We start from the raw sequence: 19,653 nt of genomic DNA, 5'->3' as shown, positions 1-19,653 counted from the left end.
TTTGGATAGGTTTTGAAAAACCGCTGAACCACTATTTGCCTGAACTACTGGTGAAGGTGCGTTGCATGTGTACCCATTTCTGAATGTCATCTACAGCTGCCGCCGGTCTGGCTAGTTCCAGCTCACCGACTGTTGTGCGACTTGAGCACGCACTGGAATTCTACATTTCACATGTTGGCCTGGCTTTGTGAGCAGCGGATGGCAGTAGTGGAATACCAGCTGCAACATGGTCGTCGCCTTTCCAGTCAGCTTCTGCTCTTCACAAGTGAGGAGTGGGCATGAATGTCTGACCACTGTGAGGTTTTATGCAACTTTGAGGAATTAACACAGCCGCTATTATCAGCATAACCATCCAACTTCTGTGTATACTAAGACGCTTGCTGCTCACAATGAGGGTGGACGCTTTGCATGTGGAAGAGGTGGAAATGGGGGAAAACAGTATGCAGGGTGATAGCCAGACCACCCTCCATTCGTCTTCTCAGAAGCCAGGAGTGAGTCTTACCCTGGGATGGCACAGGTGCTAGCGACGCCAAGGATTGCTGGCCCTACTTCCATCAGGATTTCTGAAACCACCTACATTAGTCGCTTGCTCGCCCAACACTAGCACTCAATCTAAGGCTTCATGTACAAAGTGTGTCTGCATTTCAGTCTGCAAACAAAGGATCTACAAAATATGGCTGCATTCTGCTTTTTTTTCCCACTACAATCAACAGAGAAAACTATTCTTGTTAGCAATAAAGACAAGAATAGGACACATTCTAAAATTTGTGGAACAGCCATACAAATCATCCAAAAAAACGCCCTAGATCTGCTATCTGCAAAAACATGAAGTTACAGAGTGTGGTAACTGAGTTCTGAGGCACATAGGGGCTCATTTGTGATGCTTAAATCTGCCTATATTATTCGTATTTTAGGCACAGATTGCAGCACAATGGTTAGCTGTGCCTCAGTTTGCAGCTTCTCCCCACTCATGCCAAGTCCAAAAAAGTAGGCATGGCATAAGCAAGGAAGGGGACAGGCAGGCAGACCCATCTCATTTACTATTTTTTACACCTGATTAAGGCATAGAAAAAGGTCTAAATGTAAGACAGCTAGGAAGCGATTCTGCACCTTCACCTACGGTGTACTACCATTCCTCTCCTAGATACCTATCTGCGGCACAGGTAAGCCCACCACAGGGGAGTATGGCCTCAGTATCTTGCTATGCATTTGACATGGAGTTTTCTTTACCATCTGATAGGAACTTTTTTTAGCTACATGAGGTGACTGTATTTTACATATTACTACCTTCAGTGTATTTAGGGCAGTTCTAGGGACCTTATGCCCTCATGTACAACGATAGTGTCTATTATTTCCTGATGTATCACCAATGATAAGATCTTGTGTCTGTATTCATGCCTTAATTATTTATCAGATCCACCAGAAATGTAGCCTTCCTCCAGGTCTCCTTCTGTATACAAATACTTTATTATTCCAGCAGATTCTAGCACAGTATTTTGTAATCAGTATAACACATGTGGTATATATCAATTATGAGCATAGTCATTTTCTATTAACAGCCATTCTTTATGTCATGTCAGTCATTGTATTGTCTTTTTCAATGTTTCTTATATGATTATATTTCCTTCATTGCATTTTTAGTGTGTGATGTAGGCCTGCGCGGCAAAAACGTTCACAAACCTACTGCCGCTTGTTTTCTATGAACTCAGCAATAAAAAAGCATCTTTGATTCAAGTTGAATTGCTGCTTCAGTATACTGAGACATTTTGGACAATTGAATGTCTCCAATTTTGTTGGAATGGTTTGGGGAAGGCCCTTTTCTGTTTCTGAATGGCTGTGCCCGGGTTTACAAAGCAAGATCCATAAAGGCATGGTTGGGTGTGTTATTTAAGTCACAATTATAGACAAACACAATCTAGCTAATAACACACAAACTTTTGTCCCATTCATGTATTTTATTTGAGACAAGTTGCAATGTTTAAGATTTATTTTAGACAGCAATGGCAGGGTCGTGCCCCAAAGGCACTTGTGGATATATTCCTAGGGTGCTGCACTGCAGGGGGGGGGTGATGTTAGAGATGAAAATATATATAACAATCCCCCTCCACCCCAGCCAGGTAACCAGGTTGTGTTGGGGAGTGGGAGAAGTTGTTCTACATGTTTACATAGGATATAGAACTTGTCGGAAGTCAAATCCATGATAAGTCCTGTCCAAGAATTCAACGTCAGTTAGTCAGATTATTATTGTAATATGGCCATGGATCCAAGTGGGAGGGGGTGGTGATATACAGTATTTTTTTATACAACACGTGCTGTAGTAATGTCTACTGCTGTTGTTTTGTACTATTGTATAGTGATAAATGACATCACACATATACAGTTGGATTTTGCAGTCAGTCCGTAAGCCCGTGGTTGTAATTTATTGCTATAAAAGTATTTGGAGGGTGGACACATTGTGGCAGGGGGCGTGTCTGGGCTCCTTCCTGCAATAGTGACGCCCCTCTGGGCACCTTACTGGCTCATTTGCATACCAAATAAACTGGATTTTCAGAGGATAAAAACATCTATTGCTGGAACAAAGGCACATCTTGAAATAAGGTACTAAGTGCTATTAGGCCATGGCTTTACTTCAATAGCAATTATCCTGGTGACAGATTTCCTTTAAATCTACAGAAGTGAAGATAAATGGCTGGGTTGTTATAGAAACCTGGAGTAAAACTGTTTAGGTGGAAGCTGGAGGACCTGCGAGCTTCTATTGGCTGATAAGGGTCATGTGACCAAGCTTCTATTGGCTAACGCATTTTTTTGGGAATATCTCAGCAACGGTACGTCCTAGAGAGCTTAGACCTGCTTTAAAACCTTCACGGACACCTGATGTACCTGTGTGCCAAATTTCGTGATTGTAAATGCAATGGTGGGGATTCCTTTAGCGGACACACACATACATACACTCAGCTTTATATATTAAATATATTATCAGGATGACACCGGCTTCGCAAGGGGATATTGCTACTATTTCATTTAATGTTTGTGTGTGTCATTAAAAGATATCCACAGTGTCCTCCATAACAGTGACCTCCATAGCAGCCCATCCATCAACTCTGACCCCCCTCACAGTGCCCGACCCCCTTAAAATGTGACCTCCAAAGCACATCACCCACCCCCCTAACAAAGACCTCCACAGCAGACCGCCTCCTTAACGGTGACCCTCCACAGCAATCTAGCCCTTAACAGTGATCTCCACAGTGCACTGCCCCCTTAATGTTGACCTCCACAGCACCCTGCCCCCTTAACAGTGACCCCCTCACACTGCCCCGCCCCTTTAACGGTGACCTCCACAGCATTCTGCCCCCTTAACAGTGACCTCCACAGCACTGTCCCTTTAACAGTGACCTTCACAGAACCCCACCCCCTTAAAAGTAACCTCTACAGCACCTCGCTCCCTTAACAGTGACCTTCACAGCACGCTGCCCCCTTAACAGTGACCTCCACCATTCCCTGCCCTCTTAATTGAGACCTACACAGCACCTGGCCCTTTAACAGTGACTTCCACAGTACCCCGCTCCCTTATTAGTGACCTTTACAGTACTCCGCTGCCTTAACAGTGACCTCCACAGTAGCTGCCCCTTTAGTAGTTAACTCCACAGTCCCCTTCCCCTTAATAGTAACCTCCACAGTGCCCTCCCCTTTAGCAGTGAAGACAAATAGCTGGGTTGTTATGGAAAACTGGTGTAAAACTGTGTGTATGCTGAGACTGAAGGACCTTCAAGCTTCTATTGGCTAATAAGGGTCATGTGACCATGTGTGTATGTGTGTCGTGTGTGTGTGACAGTTGTGGTATAAGTGAAAGATCTGTGGGCTTCTATTTGCTAATGCAGGTCATGTGATATATTTGCATTTTTTGGGAATATTTCAGGAACGGTACATCCTATAGAGCTGAGACCCGGTATAAAACGTTCCAGTACACCTGATGTACATATACGGTATGCCAAATTTGGTGCAGCTGGATCCAGTCGGGCAGTGACTAAAGATATAGACAGACAGACAGAAATATATATACAGTCGGGTCCATAAGTATTGGGACAACGACACAATTCTAAAATTTTTGGCTCTATACACCACCACAATGGATTTGAAATGATACGAACAAGATGTGCTTTAACTGCAGACTGTCAGCTTTAATTTGAGTGTATTTACATCCAAATTAGGTGAACGGTGTAGGAATTACAACAGTTTGCATATGTGCCTCCCACTTGTTAAGGGACCAAAAGTAATGGGGTAATTGGCTTCTCAGCTGTTCCATGGCCAGGTGTTTGTTATTCCCTCATTATCCCAATTACAATAAGCAGATAAAAGGTCCAGAGTTCATTTCAAGTGTGCTATCCGAAGAGCTGTCACTAACAGTGAAGCAAGCCATCATTAGGCTGAAAATAACAAAACAAACCCATCAGAGAGATAGCAAAAACATTAGGCGTGGCCAAAACAACTGTTTGGAACATTCTTAAAAAGAAGAAATGCACCGGTGAGCTCAGCAACACCAAAAGACCCGGAAGACCACGGAAAACAACTGTGGTGGATGACCGAAGAATTCTTTCCCTGGTGAAGAAAACACCCTTCACAACAGTTGGCCAGATCAAGAACACTCTCCAGGAGGTAGGTGTATGTGTGTCAAAGTCAACAATGAAGAGAAGACTTCAACAGAGTGAATACAGAGGGTTCACCACAAGATGTAAACCATTGGTGAGCCTCAAAAACAGGAAGGCCAGATTAGAGTTAGCCAAACAACATCTAATAAAGCCTTCACAGTTCTGGAACAACATCCTATGGACAGATGAGACCAAGATCAACTTGTACCAAAGTGATGGGGAGAGAAGAGTATGGAGAAGAAAAGGAACTGCTCATGATCCTAAGCATATCACCTCATCAGTGAAGCATGGTGGTGGTAGTGTCATGGCGTGGGCATGTATGGCTGCCAATGGAACTGGTTCTCTTGTATTTATTGATGATGTGACTGCTGACAAAAGCAGCAGGATGAATTCTGAAGTGTTTCGGGCAATCTTTTCTGCTCATATTCAGTCAAATGCTTCAGAACCTTATTGGACGGCGCTTCACAGTGCAGATGGACAATGACCCAAAGCATACTGCAACAGCAACCAAAGAGTTTTTTAAGGGTAAGAAGTGGAATGTTATGCAATGGCCAAGTCAATCACTTGACCTAAATCCGATTGAGCATGCATTTCACTTGCTGAAGACAAAACATAAGGGAAAATGCCCCAAGAACAAGCAGGAACTGAAGACAGTTGCAGTAGAGGCCTGGCAGAGCATCACCAGGGATGAAACCCAGCATCTGGTGATGTCTATGCGTTCCAGACTTCAGGCTGTAATTGACTGCAAAGGATTTGCAACCAAGTATTAAAAAGTGAAAGTTTGATTTATGATTATTATTATATCCCATTACTTTTGGCCCCTTAACAAGTGGGAGGCACATATGCAAACTGTTGTAATTCCTACACCGTTCACCTGATTTGGATGTAAATACCCTCTAATTAAAGCTGACAGTCAGCAGTTAGAGCACATCTTGTTTGTTTCATTTCAAATCCATTGTGGTGGTGTATAGAGCCAAAAATGTTACAATTGTGTCGATGCCCCAATATTTATGGACCTAACTGTATATATATATATATACACTCACCTAAAGAATTATTAGGAACACCATACTAATACGGTGTTGGACCCCCTTTTGCCTTCAGAACTGCCTTAATTCTACGTGGCATTGATTCCACAAGATGCTGATAGCATTCTTTAGAAATGTTGGCCCACATTTATAGGATAGCATCTTGCAGTTGATGGAGATTTGAGGGATGCACATCCAGGGCACGAAGCTCCCGTTCCACCACATCCCAAAGATGCTCTATTGGGTTGAGATCTGATGACTGTGGGGGCCATTTTAGTACAGTGAACTCATTGTCATGTTCAAGAAACCAATTTGAAATGATTTGAGCTTTGTGACATGGTGCATTATCCTGCTGGAAGTAGCCATCAGAGGATGGGTACATGGTGGTCATGAAGGGATGGACATGGTCAGAAACAATGCTCAGGTAGCCCGTGGCATTTAAACGATGCCCAATTGGCACTAAGGGGCCTAAAGTGTGCCCAGAAAACATCCCCCACACCATTACACCACCACCACCAGCCTGCACAGTGGTAACAAGGCATGATGGATACATGTTCTCATTCTGTTTACGCCAAATTCGGACTCTACCATTTGAATGTCTCAACAGAAATCGAGACTCATCAGACCAGGCAACATTTTTCCAGTCTTCAACAGTCCAATTTTGGTGAGCTCGTGCCAATTGTAGCCTCTTTTTCCTATTTGTAGTGGAGATGAGTGGTACCCGGTGGGGTCTTCTGCTGTTGTAGCCCATCCGCCTCAAGGTTGTGCGTGTTGTGGCTTCACAAATGCTTTGCTGCATACCTCGGTTGTAACGAGTGGTTATTTCAGTCAACGTTGCTCTTCTATCAGCTTGAATCAGTCGGCCCATTCTCCTCTGACCTCTAGCATCCACAGGACTGCCGCATACTGGATGTTTTTCCCTTTTCACACCATTCTTTGTAAACCCTAGAAATGGTTGTGCGTGAAAATCCCAGTAACTGAGCAGATTGTGAAATACTCAGACCGGCCCGTCTGGCACCAACAACCTTGCCACGCTCAAAATTGCTTAAATCACCTTTCTTTCCCATTCTGACATTCAGTTTGGAGTTCAGGAGATTGTCTTGACCAGGACAACACCCCTAAATGCATTGAAGCAACTGCCATGTGATTGGTTGACTAGATAATTGCATTATTGAGAAATAGAACAGGTGTTCCTAATAATTCTTTAGGTGAGTGTATATATATATATATATATATATATATATATGATCGAATTCCTTTTCTTATGGGGCATTATTGTCTTTAACTGACAGTATATAAAAACCCACAGAATTAGTATACACTTAAGGTTATGTGAGTTACATCAGCCTCTGCTATAACAATGTTGGCTAAGAGTTGCAATCAAAATCATATTAACTCACACATAAGCTGACGTATACTAAGAATGTCCTTTGTTGCCTATAGCCACCAATCAGAGCTCATATTAATGACCTGTAGCAAAATAGAAGCTGAGCTATGATTGGTTTCTATATGCAACCTGATGAATTTCCAGGCTAACTGCCACAATAGCCAACAGACAATGGCTCCTGTAGATTGGTGGTTAGGTTACTAAGCATATTTTTTGGCAAATAATTGGAAAGTACAGGGTGAAAATTACCACTCAAAACATAGTCTATGATGTTCCCCTAGTCATAGGAGGCGGCTGTGCAAAATTTTGGGATTGTAAATGTGACGGTGCGGATTCCTTTAGCAGACAAACACACATACTGTACATACATACTACTGGACTACTGGAAACATCTTACTATGGCCCCCCATCTGGGAGCGGATCTGGTACTGTGACGACGTACTGATGAAATCTTGGCTGGGGGGAGGGATGAGGTTCATCTATATATATATATATATATATATATATGTTGTGGGGTTTGACTCTGGTAGATAGGATTAGCGGACACAGTATAGTGGCAACAACAAGTTCTTTGGATCAAACAGTTCAGTGTTTTATTCAAACTTTAGGCAAGTGACAAAACAAGCAGTTATAAACAAGCAAAAAGTCACTTTGCGGTGTTGGTGGTAATTCACACCATGCGGCAATTCTGCCTCAAAGAGTCCTTGAACATAGCAGCACCAACCTGTTTTCACGCCAAACAGGTAGCAAGCCTTCATCCAGACACAAGGCTCCCAGATCCCAACACAGAGACTTCGCTTCTGAGCCCAGCTGCCTATTTATTTGACCTTACCTGGCTGTAAATCAGCCCAGCAGCACATGCTGGGAGGAAATAACCTGTTTTTCCAGACCAAACCTCTCACTGTGTCACAATATATATATATATATATATATATATATAAAGCTAAGTATATGTACAGGTGAAACTCGAGAAATTAGAATATCGTGCAAAAGTTCATTTATTTCAGTAATAAATGGGTACCAGATTCACGTCCAGTTATGACAATTTATTTATGGTACTATGGCAGCGATATATTGACAATATCCGGTTTGTTGGGGGGAGGATGAGGCACATCTAAAAACATTCATAGCTCAATTGAATGATAATGAATATAATTTAAAATTTACACCTTAAATAAGTCAGAGATCTACTGAGTTTCTTGACCTGAAGATTACAGTTGTAGATGACACTTTTAGTTTTCTCCACTTATCGTAAGCCTATAGCTACAAATATTTTTTTTTTACCTTCAAGTTGTCATCTGCCTAGTTGGTTATTAAATGTACCCTTGAGTCAATACAGATGATTGAAGCTCAACTAAATAATCCACTTATGAGGAAGAAGCTCAGGTCCTCACATAACAATTTTTAGATAAAAGATATCTGATCCAGTGTTTACAGAAGTCACTTGAAAAAGTAAGGTCCCTAAACAGAAGTACATTTTTTAAAGAAGAAACAGCAGATACAGTTATACCACAAACAAAGAAATGGGACCTAAATTTATATTACCATTTATCACTGGCCATAAAGAAATAGCAAAGATTATACATTAACATTGACATCTAATTAAAACAATAAACTAATTGATAAAACAATAGGAGCAGACTTACCTGATAAACCACTGATTGTCAACATAACAGTACCAAATTTGTTAATCCAAATAGCCCGTACAGTGAGACCTCCACCTTCTCCCACATCTTTAACATCATGGGTAGCCATGCAAGGAAATATATGTTCAGGATATGAGAACCATACTCTATCAGCCCATTACAAACAATTACCGTACATCAAAGAGACCTGAGCAAAATGAAATTGGAAATTGGAGAGGAGTTGATTATATTTGTAAAATACTGAGAGCTGAATCTAGATTGATGTATAACTTTGAAACATTAGTACCAAAGGGTTTGAATGCTGCCATGGAGTTGTTTGGCCATCTGCGTCAGGCTGTTTTCTAGCACACAGAAGCCCCTGCGACCCACTAATGTGGTGGTAAACTGTAGGGACACATGGCAGAACAATTTTTTGGGCAATTGTCTTATGTTGGGGTTCATTTTTGCAGGAAAAGGTGCACGATTGCTACCATTTTGGGGTGAATATTACTTTTTAAACACTCAATATTGCTCATTTTGTAAGGCGAGATGACAAAAATGACTGTTCTAGCACTGTTTTTATTTATTTATTTTTACAGCGTTCACCTGATAGGGTAGATCATATGATATTTTTATAGAGCCGATTGTCATACTTAATATGTCTATTTTTTTTAAATTAAGTTTTACACAGTAAAAGCATTTTTAAAACGAAAAATATCTTGTTTATGTGTTGCCATTTTCTGAGAGCCATATTTGTGGGATGAGATGATGGTTTGATTGGTACAATTTTGGGGTACATATATCTTTTTGATCGCTTTTTGTGAGGCAAGGTGACCAAAAATTGGTGTTTTGGCACAGTTTTAATTTTTTTACACCATTCATCTGAGGTATATCATGTGATATTTTTATAGAGCCAGATACTGACACAGCGATAGATTTTTTCCCTATTTTTTGCACTTTTATATGTCTTAATTATGGGAAAAGGGTGCTTTTTTACTTGAAAGATTCTAGTATAGTACACTGACAGCCTTCTTGCTTCCATAGAAGGCAGTCTCGATGTCTGTGGAAGGCATTGGGCTGCCTTCATAGCCATTGGGTCCCTATCAACACAATGTGGGACCAGATGGGGACGGGTAGGGAGCCCCCTACCTCCACTAACACTGTACATGCTGCGGTTAGCGCTGACTGTGGCAAACAGAGATTTAAAGCGTATACAGCAAGAGCTCGGCTGTCAGTGACTGCCGGGCCCTTGCCACTGATCTGGCGGCCCAACCTCCTGCACCCGTCTGATCAGCATGCCATATCTGTACTGCACTGGGGTACCTGTCACCATCATAGATGTTTTCTCACTTTTTGGAAGGCCCTATGGCTTTCCTTGCTATGGCCATGAGTAAATATACCTTTATGTCCAATTCCATGTTTTATATCCCAAAAAACAAGTGTTAAAGGGGCTGTACTTATCCTTTGTGGAGCCCAGCTGCTCCCATCCACAGTGAGCCCTGCTAGTTCCCATTCTTCTTCTTTTCTCCTCCTAGCAGCGGTGATGTCATTATGCTTCTGGCAATAATCTTGTGCAGGCGCACATTCAGCTTTCTGTGTAATGCAGCTGGAAGCGGTTTCATTAAATAAACTACACATGTGGCAGTAGAGTTGGATCATTCAACAGGTAATCATCGGCACTTTTACACAGGCAGATCATGGCTAATTAGAGTTCCTACGCTCGTTAGCAATTAGTGCTGAGCAAAGCATCCAAAGCAAAATTTGGTCTGAAGTTTAGGAAAACTTTAATTCTAAACATGTTCGAATTTACGTGTGCTGCATGGTAACTAATCAGTTTTCCTAAAATGGCATCTGAAGGTGTTAGGAAAGTGAAATTAAGTGTAAAGAAGACAAGCCCGGGAATGCAAGATCACCCATAATTCCGTGCAGCAAGCCAATCAGCAGGTATCCACCTCCCTGTGATGTCACAGCTAGACAGAGCCTTATAAAACCCTGATCCTGTGCGGTCTCGACCATTTTCCTGTTAGCTGAGCATATGGAGAGACGTGACAAGATGCTCATGCACTATGGACAGTGTTGCTGCAAACTCTTAACAGAGACTGTAGGACTATATTGGAGAAGGAGAGGGCAGGGAGAGTGTAGAAGACTGTACATAATTTTGCAGTGCACCAAGAGTCATAGCTAATCCATTCTGTTAGCTGTAGAGTTTCTGTTCCATCAGTATTACAGGACTAATTTATCATCATGTACATAAGTGTGCACTGCACCAATATTCATAGCTAATCTGTTCTGTTAGCTGTAGGGTTGCTGTGTTTCAGTATTACAGGTCTCTGTTACCAGCATGTCTAATTTATCGCCATGTGTGCAATGCACCAAGATTTATAGCTAATCTATTCGGTTAGCTGTAGAGTCAGTATTACAGGCAGTTCTAATTTATTGCCGTGTACATAAGTGTGTAGTGGACCAAGATTCATAGCAAATCCATTTTGTTAGTCGTAGAGTTACTGTGCATCAGTATTACAGGCAGGTCTAATTTATCTCTGTGTACATAGGTGTACAGTGCACCAAGATTCATAGCTAATCCATTCCGTTAGCTGTAGAGTTACTGTGCCATCAGTATTACAGGAGGGTCTAATTTATCGACATGTACATGTGTACAGTGCACCAAGATTCATAGCTAGTCAGTTTTTTTAGCTGTAGAGTTACTATGCATCAATATTACAGACAGGTCTAATTTATCACCATGTACATAAGTGTGCAGTCCACCATTATTGATAGCTAATACATTCTGAGACAGCAGAATGTAAACAGTGTGACATCTGGAATGTACTAGTTACATCTACTCGGGAAACTATCTGTGAGGAGCACACTGGCAGTGCATGGGTTCATAAAAGCAGCATAAAGCAGGCATCACACAGTGGTGAAGGGAAAATAATATACTCGGCAGTGTAGAATTATTTCACACAGTCACTGGTGGATGTTAATGTGCTATTCCGGATGTGTGGAGCGTCACCATAAAGTTGCATGGGAAAACCGTGCCATTCATTTACTGCTAAAGGCTGATGCAGCAACTGTTGCATCTCCCTATGGCCTGCACCCCCTCTCAAGCAGTCATGGCTCGTCAACGCCAGCAGAGGGAAGCTGTTGTACCTTCCCATTGACTTCAATGTCGCTCCTGATGCTCCTTCTCGTCATTTGTTTCAACAGTAATTGATCACTGCAAAAAGACAACAGTATGCGTGCACTCATCCAGCAGCAGAAAAGCTGAGCATGCACCTGGCCAAGTTGCTGGTACTACAGGCCCTCCCTTTCCATGTAGTTGACTTACATTTCAGAGAACTGATTGCTTGTGCCTACCCAAGGTAGAGAGTCCAAAGTCGACATTACTTTTTCCCAAAAAGCTGTACTAGCTCTGCACACCAATGTTGAACAGAAGGTGGGCCAGTCCTTGGGTCTCTCACTGTCTTGTAGAGTTCATGCCAGTGCTGACGTATGAAGTTGTAACTATTGTCAAGGACAATGTATGTCATTCACAGCCCACTGGGTAACTGTTATTCCGGCCAAGCACACCAGCAACTTGGCCAGGTGACGGCAATGCCGCTTCCGCATTGTAGTCATGGCAGTTCACAGTGGTCCTCCATCATATCACCTTTGCAAAACTAGGCATAGTCACACAGTTCTGCACCTTGTAATCCTGAGAGAACTGAGCCACACCGGGGAGGAACTGCTCTGCGTCATCAATAAAGAAATCGAATACTGGCTGTTTCCTCACCAACTGGAGATAGGAACCATGATTGCTGATAATGGGAATGTATGTTAGACCGCCTGTATGAGCAGAGGAAGGCGGTCAACGTTTTCTTAATGCAGCAGATGGATAGGTTAACACCCCAGTGTAATTTCCATCTTAGCCAGTGGCAGCTGTTTGCTCAGGCTGTTTGAGGAGGCCACTTTATTTGTCAGTCAGCAGAACTACAGGATGAATGATGTCATTCCACTCCTTCATATCCTGGAGGAGATGCTGAGAAATATGATTGGCGAGGGGATAGAAGACGTGGAACCCATATCGCATGGCCAACAAAGCCCTAAGGAGGATGAACTGGCAGAATAGGAGGACGAAGATGAGGAAGAAGAGGAGGACATACATGCCCAGGAATTTTATACACACTTAGGTGGTCTATCTGCCCAACAGTAGAGGAGCAGGAGGAGCATGAGGAGTTGGAGGACAATGACAAAGACAACACAGATGATCCCGACAGACTGTGGCAGTATGTAATGGAGATGGAGATAGGGAGGCCCTCTGAGTTCCTTGCGCAAATGGGCAGATACATGCTGTCAGTGGCGTACCTAGAAATGACTGGGCCCCACAGCAAATTTTTGAATGGGGCCCCCCTCCCCCAGTAATTTTTTCACAACCCTTTCCTTTCATGCCGCCCCCATTCTTGTGACTAGTAAAGATCACTCTCTCAGATCAGGCCCGGCAGCTGTTCCATTCGTCTACACTGCGTGCAGAATTATTAGGCAAATGAGTATTTTGACCACATCATCCTCTTTATGCATGTTGTCTTACTCCAAGCTGTATAGGCTCGAAAGCCTACTACCAATTAAGCATATTAGGTGATGTGCATCTCTGTAATGAGAAGGGGTGTGGTCTAATGACATCAACACCCTATATTAGGTGTGCATAATTATTAGGCAACTTCCTTCCCTTTGGCAAAATGGGTCAAAATAAGGACTTGACAGGCTCAGAAAAGTCAAAAATAGTGAGATATCTTGCAGAGGGATGCAGCACTCTTAAAATTGCAAAGCTTCTGAAGCGTGATCATCGAACAATCAAGCGTTTCATTCAAAATAGTCAACAGGGTCGCAAGAAGCGTGTGGAAAAACCAAGGCGCAAAATAACTGCCCATGAACTGAGAAAAGTCAAGCGTGCAGCTGCCAAGATGCCACTTGCCACCAGTTTGGCCATATTTCAGAGCTGCAACATCACTGGAGTGCCCAAAAGCACAAGGTGTGCAATACTCAGAGACATGGTCAAGGTAAGAAAGGCTGAAAGACGACCACCACAACACACAAGCTGAAACGTCAAGACTGGGCCAAGAAATATCTCAAGACTGATTTTTCTAAGGTTTTATGGACTGATGAAATGAGAGTGAGTCTTGATGGGCCAGATGGATGGGCCCGTGGCTGGATTGGTAAAGGGCAGAGAGCTCCAGTCCGACTCAGACGCCAGCAAGGTGGAGGTGGAGTACTGGTTTGGGCTGGTATCATCAAAGATGAGCTTGTGGGGCCTTTTCGGGTTGAGGATGGAGTCAAGCTCAACTCCCAGTCCTACTGCCAGTTTCTGGAAGACACCTTCTTCGAGCAGTGGTACAGGAAGAAGTCTGCATCCTTCAAGAAAAACATGATTTTCATGCAGGACAATGCTCCATCACACGCGTCCAAGTACTCCACAGCGTGGCTGGCAAGAAAGGGTATAAAAGAAGAAAATCTAATGACATGGCCTCCTTGTTCACCTGATCTGAACCCCATTGAGAACCTGTGGTCCATCATCAAATGTGAGATTTACAAGGAGGGAAAACAGTACACCTCTCTGAACAGTGTCTGGGAGGCTGTGGTTGCTGCTGCACGCAATGTTGATGGTGAACAGATCAAAACACTGACAGAATCCATGGATGGCAGGCTTTTGAGTGTCCTTGCAAAGAAAGGTGGCTATATTGGTCACTGATTTGTTTTTGTTTTGTTTTTGAATGTCAGAAATGTATATTTGTGAATGTTGAGATGTTATATTGGTTTCACTGGTAAAAATAAATAATTGAAATGGGTATATATTTGTTTTTTGTTAAGTTGCCTAATAATTATGCACAGTAATAGTCACCTGCACACACAGATATCCCCCTAAAATAGCTAAAACTTAAAACAAACTAAAAACTACTTCCAAAAATATTCAGCTTTGATATTAATGAGTTTTTTGGGTTCATTGAGAACATGGTTGTTGTTCAATAATAAAATTAATCCTCAAAAATACAACTTGCCTAATAATTCTGCACTCCCTGTATACTGCCACTGTATATAATTTCATTGTGTAATACTGTTGAGGGGGCCCTGATAAAATCTTTTAGTCCTCCTCCTCCAGGATGAGCCCCTTCTGGGTCAGGGCCCCAAAGCAGCCGCTTCCCCTGCTTCCCCTATAGCTACGTCCCTGCATGCTGTCATGTTTGCATAGTGATAGCTGCATTGTCAGGTTTTGGCACAGGGATGACTACTGACTATCCACATTGTTAGACCCTTGCTACAGGTCAAACATGGGGGCATATTTAGACCTTCTGAGAGGGATGCAAAAATTGACTACTATAAATACATGCTGTGTAGTCTGTTGCTCACTGCCAACTGAGGGGACACTCTGTGCTTACACTACAGTTTTATTCAGCCACCTTCTAAAGAATACACACAGCAGCAGCACTAGGACATCCAGCAGAACCTCAACCAGCAGGTGGTGGCATCCTGTCACCATTGATCCAAGATTCTCTGGACTACTGGAACATGCAAACTTAAAGTGTGTCTGCAACTGACTAAATTTGCCATGGACATGCTTTCCTGTCTGGCCAGTAGTGTGGTATCAGAGCAGGTGTTTAATGCTGCAGGGAGCATAGTTACCCCTAAGAGAACTCACCATTCCTCCCAAATTGTTGAGAAACTAACCTTCATAAACATGAATCAGGTGTGGATCAACCAGTATTTCCAGACACCGGTGCCTAATTCAACAGAATAGATCCTTCTGTCACTATTGATTATACTGTAATGTGCTGGCACACTGGAATATTGTGCAAAATGAGCCGTGCTGCTGTCACCATTCTGATGCTGCTACCCACCTGTTGCCACCCGCCTGCTGCCTCTACTGCCATTCCTACAATGGGGTTTCTTGGCCTACTGATATCTACATGTTACTTTTTCAAATGATATGCATGCCACTGGGCCTTGCTTTCCTACTGCTGTTGTTGGGTTCTGCTACTACTGTGATCTGCCATTTCTTGTGCTGTATGCCACTGCTGTTGCGCCCCCCTCCAACTCTATAATGGGGCCACTATTGTCACTGTGACTGCCACTGCTGCCACCCTCCCAACTCTTTCATCGGGCCACTACTTTATATTACTTTTTATGAAATTTATTAGACACTTGACCAGCACACTGGGACTGGGCCCCCAAGTTGGTTAAAAATACTGTATTAAGCAGCTGTAACTTCTAAGCCTTCATACTGAGATATGGCTACGAAGTGAGAAGAATATGTATTAGGGTGGGTTCACACCAGAGTTTCACTGGTTTTCAGCCCTACGTCCGACGGATGCTCCTGCCTGTTCTTTAAAACGGAAACTAATGTTTCCATGTTATTTAACCTACACTTCAATGGAGGACGGATGTCATTTTATGGACATCAGTTTGCTCCAATTCTGTCTGAAATCTATTTTTATGCCAGACTTAAAAATGCTGTTTCTAGGCAGATTGCCCTGGGTATACCTGATTTATAGCAATTTGTAATTAATAAAAAAATTTGCCGAACTTCGCGAAGCTGCTGAATCAAATTTTTCAAAACTTCGCTCATCTCTATTAGTGATAAACTGTCCGACTCTCTGCAGGTCTAACACAGTCCTAAATCACCATCCATAGCCACATGTTCACAGCCTAATTATTCCAGTTAGTTATGGTGTCCATGCAAAATAGATAATTGTCAACTGAGCTTTCTAATTTAAGTAGGACCAGTTGAACAGCTAATGAGTAATAGGGTCCTCTAACTCTCCCTTGATGGTAGATGTCACTGGAGATAAGGATCTGTCAGTAGATGTCTGATGGTGTCTCACAGTGAATTTCTCTCCTCTTTCAATACATATGCATGCTTGATCAAGCCAAACATGCATGTATAGAGGGGTAAGGAGATTTAGTATGCAAACATTAAAGGGGTTGTCCAGTATTTTGGTATTGATGATCTATCCTCAGGATACAGATGTAGTAGAGTTAACACTCAAACTCTTAACTCAAATTTCTTAACTCATAGTGATATCCTATAACAAAAGCCATTAAAAATCAATTTAAGATGTTGACACAACTGGTTTAGCTAACACATCTAGTTAAGCATATATGTTAACTCTACTACATCTGTAGGTTATCAATATCTGATCAATGGGTGTATGGATCCAGGTACTCCCGCTGATCAGCTATCTGAAAAAGCCATATCCCTCAAGGGAACACCATCATGATAGCCATGTGCTTCTAGGGTTGTATAGCACTGTGATTTGATGTACATTTTGTGACTTTTTTGTTGGATTCATATAGATGACTCTGGACTCCATGTTCAGGAAACATGCATGCAATCCAATGCATCTAGCTGAACATAACTGTGATATGACATCCAGTGGAGTATTTACTTTTTTCTGTTTCATTCAAAAATCTCTGTATGCATCAGTCTGTGTATGTTCATGTTATGTTGCTGCTGAAGCATCACAAATCTAGACCACACATTCCCCTTGTATTTTATTGCAATCTGTGCCTAGCTAATAGACTGTAGATTTCATTTTTATATAAAATAATTAAGTTGATATTCAGTGCACCAGGTAAAAAGGTCACTCCAAAGGGAAATTACACTTTAATATCAAACTTCTATCTTCTTATAGTTTGGTATTACCTTTTAGATGTTATTTTCTTGGTATGACCTCAATATGTCTTGAAAGCGATGTTATTAGATCTATGAGAATCAGAGGCATGGAAGCTCCCAACAATACTCCAATTGCCTGATAAAAATCTGGAATGTTCTGTGGTAAATCAGACAGAAGTTTAATTTCCTGAAAAGGCAGATAAAGCTGAGCTCATAAGCAAATCTGGTTAACTCTGTGTGTTGAGGATTAGGATTTGCAGCGTCCTCTTTTCAGTGCCTGAAAGAATAACAGTTTATGTGGCCTAATTTTATAAATCATTATATAATAATATTAATTACAGAGCTTTGTGGTTGTAATGTTCAAACAATATGACTGTGTTGTTAAATGGACTCGTGTATTCACCATGTAATCAAGTTTTTTTCCGGATGCAATATTAAAAAATAGTATCCAAATTCAAAAAGAAAGCTAAATACATCTGCCTATAAGTCTCTTAAACTATACATTTTCTTAGTTGTTTTGTTGGTTTGTTGTTGGGATTATTCCATCCGGACAACCCTTTTGTACATGCCCCATTAAAGCATCTGCACTTCACAGAGTGGAATCTGCTGTGATGTACCCTTTCTATGAAAGAGTGTCTTCCATTCTGACAGACTCAATATGATCATATAAAGTATAGCACAAATCATGCCACTATACTGTATAATATCACTTTTCCCCACCATTGGCCATTGCAAGTGAAATCATTCACCACACAGAGCTTCGACATGATTGTTGGAAGTTCTAATAGAAAGATAATCCAGACCAGTGGGGATCATCTTATGACTATGGTGCTTTTGTTCTAAGAAAGGGTTATGTAGTTAGGGAAAACTTCTTTAGCAAAGTCTTTAAAGAAAAGCTTGCCCGTCAAAGTGGTCAGTGATGAACATATATGAATAGATGTTACATTCTGTTGTCTAAACATTCCGTATATCTATAAATGTAGAAATCTATTAAACATTTTGAAGTTTTTTTTATTATATTCCAAATAGAAATTGAATTTTAAAGTATGGCTTACTACAATAAAATACAATAAAAATAAACATACTTAAAGTGTAGGTTCAATCTCATCTTTGTCTAAACATAAATACTACATAATTATGTTTAATATTTATATACTTTTCTCAACTTTTTCAGAACCAGAAGGAGGAGAAGTGTCTCCCCCAGTAGGAGCTGGTGTGAATTGCAACAGTTGGACCTTCAAATATGGACCTGGCAATCAAAAACAACCAGTACCACAAATACCACCAGATTTTCCGGAGAATTTTATTATCCCGGGATCCCCAGCCATCATTTCAATCCGCCAGGATCAACCATCGGCCCAAGGTCATAAAAGTAACTTCATAACTTTTGGTAAAAAAGAGGAAACCAAGAAGAAAAAGAAGAAGAAGAAGGGAAACAAGAATAATCAAGAGAAAGGAAATAATCCAAATGACAACAATGATCAATAAAAGGAGATTGAAGCCAATTCTTATCCCATTTTTGTAAAGAGTAATGTAGCAACAAAGTAAAATTCTTCCTATTGTTAATGCACCTTCCTATGAACAAAAAGACTGCAACATTCAAGCCTGAAAATCTATACATATATGTCTATATTATTTACCAGATTATGTCTATAGCTTTATTATGTCAAATGTTTAACTGTACAACACTCAGCTGTTGTCCCTCACATCCAAAGAACACAGTGACAGTTTGTGCATACAGTAAATTATAGTTAGTGACTGTTAAGGCCTATGTCTTTGTAAATAGTTTATGTGTATTATAAAGAAAATGCATTATATTCAGGTAGCCATGAAAAAGTATGGATTTCAGCCAGATAAAAATGGTAAGAATAAAGCAGGATAATCACTTGGAAAATAGGCAAATTAAAGCTAAATCATTAGAAATATTGCAAATAGGATTGTCTAAGTTATTATTATAGTACATTTAAACTTTAGCATCTTGATTAACATGACCATTTACATAAAATTGAAAAGACATTTAAAAATTTGAACACATTAAAGGGGTTGGGCACATTAGTGGAGGTTGGAAAACCCCTCTCCTGTGCAGATCTGTGAAGGAAAACATACTTACCTACTTCCTGACACTGACTCCCGTCTCCTGCACTCTTCAGCTTCCACTGCTCCGCGGGCGTCTTGGGATGACTTCCGGTTTGAGCAGGTCACAGCAGTGACCTGCTCCCCATCATGTCACACAAGGAGATCATGTCACTACTGCGACCAGCAATCGGCTGTTGTATCAAACCGGAGATTTACAATTAGGGACCCAAGCGGAACAGCGGAGGCT

General features: G+C 41.5%; 1 protein-coding gene across 3 annotated transcripts in view; it reads left to right on the top strand.

Moving 5' to 3' along the window:
* LOC121008928 (protocadherin alpha-2-like) overlaps positions 1 to 18,991 on the top strand; it is a 381,217-nt gene extending 362,226 nt beyond the window's left edge. For all 3 annotated transcript variants that reach the window (XM_040441718.1, XM_040441729.1, XM_040441707.1), the window contains one exon: positions 18,505 to 18,991. In XM_040441718.1, coding sequence (XP_040297652.1) covers positions 18,505 to 18,818 — 314 coding nt within the window. In that variant the 3' untranslated portion in view covers positions 18,819 to 18,991. The remainder of the gene's footprint in view (positions 1 to 18,504) is intronic.
* Positions 18,992 to 19,653: the final 662 nt, after the last annotated feature.

This window comes from Bufo bufo, chromosome 1 (genome assembly GCF_905171765.1).
Source record: "Bufo bufo chromosome 1, aBufBuf1.1, whole genome shotgun sequence".
Classification (NCBI taxonomy): Eukaryota; Metazoa; Chordata; class Amphibia; order Anura; family Bufonidae; genus Bufo; species Bufo bufo.
This window is presented reverse-complemented; position numbering and strand designations above follow the sequence as displayed.